The sequence below is a fragment of the Camelina sativa genome, chromosome 19 (assembly GCF_000633955.1).
Source record: "Camelina sativa cultivar DH55 chromosome 19, Cs, whole genome shotgun sequence".
NCBI classification, from domain to species: domain Eukaryota; kingdom Viridiplantae; phylum Streptophyta; class Magnoliopsida; order Brassicales; family Brassicaceae; genus Camelina; species Camelina sativa.
In genome coordinates, this window is record NC_025703.1 from 26,508,712 (window position 1) to 26,511,644 (window position 2,933).

The 2,933-nt window shown below is 37.6% G+C and overlaps 1 protein-coding gene across 1 annotated transcript in view; it reads right to left on the minus strand.

Moving 5' to 3' along the window:
- LOC104767260 (adagio protein 2) overlaps positions 1-1,657 on the minus strand; it is a 5,086-nt gene extending 3,429 nt beyond the window's left edge. The window contains exons 1-2 of the mRNA XM_019241554.1: positions 1,027-1,657; positions 7-431 (exon numbers count right to left, since the gene is read on the minus strand). Coding sequence (XP_019097099.1) covers positions 7-431; positions 1,027-1,274 — 673 coding nt within the window. The 5' untranslated portion in view covers positions 1,275-1,657. The remainder of the gene's footprint in view (positions 1-6; positions 432-1,026) is intronic.

The window sequence follows — 2,933 nt, forward strand, 5'->3', positions numbered from 1 at the left end:
GCCGACACACGCAACTAACCGATGCAATATCACCAGGAGTCAACTGTGACAATATCCTGATAGCTATGACCTCATCACTCAGTTCGAATATCCCACAGAGTCCACGAGACACATTACGCTCTCCGATTGGTAAAGCAGAGGTAAACGAGCGAGATATTCTTGGGATGTCCCTTGCAGATAAATCAGGACCAAGATCAATTTTTGCATCTGTGAAGAAAAGAACACCTATGAAATGAGTGATTTCATCCTCTTCACGGATAGGGACTAGACGCAGCTTGTTCATCAAGGGAGATCCATCTTTCCGAAAGTTGAGCAACTCGCCTTGAAACTCGATGCCATTTTCTAGACATTGTCGCATCTTCGACACAATCGTAGAATCTACCATTGGATGCCTTCTTTTAGCAAATGGCCCTCTACATTGCAAGAACCGGCTGCCAAAAAAAACCAACAACAGCACAAAATCAGATACAAAACCCTCTTTTCTCTTCATCGCAGTAAATAACTAATAAACTGAACAACTATCAAACTATATGCATATAATTTACATGAGAAACCAGATTAAAAAAACACTACAATTCGACAGTAATGGATTCCACAGAAACATATATAATTAGACGAAGAACAATACCCCAAGTCTACCAAATGAGGACATGTGCGAGAAACTATCAAAGTTGGCAGTTTTTAAACAGTAATCCAGAGCTAAACAAATCACAAGAAGCTTAAATCTAATCCTCACATCATAGATTTGCTCATCTATCAGCAACTTCTAATTCATTAACAAGTCCATGATTCCAAATTTGCTCTAGCTAGCTAAAAATACCAAATGATATGTCAATATAAAATCAACAAGAACCATAAGAACGAATTGAAACATAAACGTCTGTCAAAACAGGTTTCCACAAGCTCTATTGTAACATCCTACCAATAAAACTAACAAAGACAAAAACAAAAGGGTAAAAGATTCGCTACAGTAGCAAAATCATGGCCATAAATTTTAGGGTAAAGCTAAAGAAGAAGCAAACTCACCAATTTCGACCAATAACTTCCTCAGCTCGATACCCAGTGACCATCTCAAAAACAGTGTTGACATAAATGATAGGGTTATCAGGTTCAAGAGCATCGCTGACCACAAACCCACACGGCGCCGTTCCAGGAAGACTACCTACCGGAAACGGAATCGCTCCGTTATCTCCGCCGAACCATCCATCTGCTGCAGCTACTTCATCTCCGCCGCTGAGATCGGAATCACTATCCCACTCCATTTGATTTTGCATACACACACACACACCCAGAAGAAGAACAAAGCTTACAACTTTAGACAAACCCCACGAATCTTCTTCCTCACCACCAACAGGAGAAGAGTAAGACCCAAAATTTTGGGTTTTGAATCGAGCAGAGTTAGAGAAAGAGAGGAATCTGATATTTTTAGGTACTCGAAGTCTCCACCTAAAGAAAAAAAGCTCAAAACTTTAGACAAACCAAGGAATCGTATTTGTGAGCAACAGGAGAAGAGAGACCCAGAAAGATCAAATTTTTGAAATTGAATCGAGCGAAGAAAGAGGAATCTGATATTTGTAGGTAATGGAAGTCTCCACCGCCCACTTCTATGAGGAGGAGAAGAAGAAGAGAGAGAGAGAGAGAGAGAGAGAGATGATTGGGTCGGTCGATGACTCGGATCTTCTCAGTGCCTCTCCTTTTTTCCATCTTTAACCGGACCGGTTTCTCAATTTTACCTTCCCGGTTTAATTTATCTTTCCGGTTTACACAAAATATCTTGCTAGTTTTGATAAGATTTTTTTTGGTGGTTTTACCAAATGCATGTGTGTATCACACATTTTCTTTTGCTATCACATTTTATTAATTGAAAAAAAACATTATACGAATGACGCCAATTGTAACTTTTTATGCTTCAACAAGCTCTCTTGTGTGACATATATATTAGCTAAATTTGGGTATATATAATATAAATTAATGAATTATATACAAAGGTTGAATGGTTGATATATATTTTTTAATATAATATAAAATCAAACATGAGAAAAAAAAAATAGTACTAAATCGTAATCACTAGTCTCGCGACAAAAGAATAATTCAATGGAAAATCGCTAAGACAGCAAAATGATCACCATTTTATTGTTGTCGCGCTAGAGGCGGTAACATGCACAAACAAGGCCGCACCCAAAAAAATAAAGTAAATACAAAACTTCAAACTCCCATCAATCGAAAAAATGAACTAGTCGAGCCAAATCCTGTTACGTGGTTCAGGTACATAAGTCCACCATTCAGGTCTCTCTTCGGTTTTCGAGCATTTGATTTCTGATACTTTCTCATCGTTAGATACTTTTATTGGTCTCTGGTTAATTTTCCTCGAAGCAAGAGCTAATGTTGGCAAGCCATGAGCAAAACGATGGTTGAATGATGATGATGATGTATGCATTTTTCAGTTATTAGTTTTTTAGTGTGAACTGTGAAGAGTCGTCATGTTACAAAACAAGCTTTCATTAATAATATAACATATTATACCTAAATATGGATGAATAATCGGTTCTCGTGAACTTGAGCATGTTGGGAATGAACCAAAACACACTGTTGTTGGTTTCAAATGTCTCTTTAGATATGGACTCTCGTTCCTATAATAGTACAAAACACATCAATTAATGTGTATCCCATATATCTAAATGAAGGGTATATGTGATAAGCCTCGTCAAGTCTACATAAGAAGAAAAGATAAAGAAGAAGGAGCACGTGTGTAGCGTGAGAGGAACACATGCAAGTGATTAGCTCGGCTTACTCAATGCTTATATACTTTGTATAAGAAGAAAAGTTTGTTATGCTTGTTAGCTGTGAAGAAATAGATTGACGCATGTGTCATCTGAGGGAACGAGAGATATGTCTAGCTGCATCTAGAGTCTCTTGTTAACACTTGTATTGAT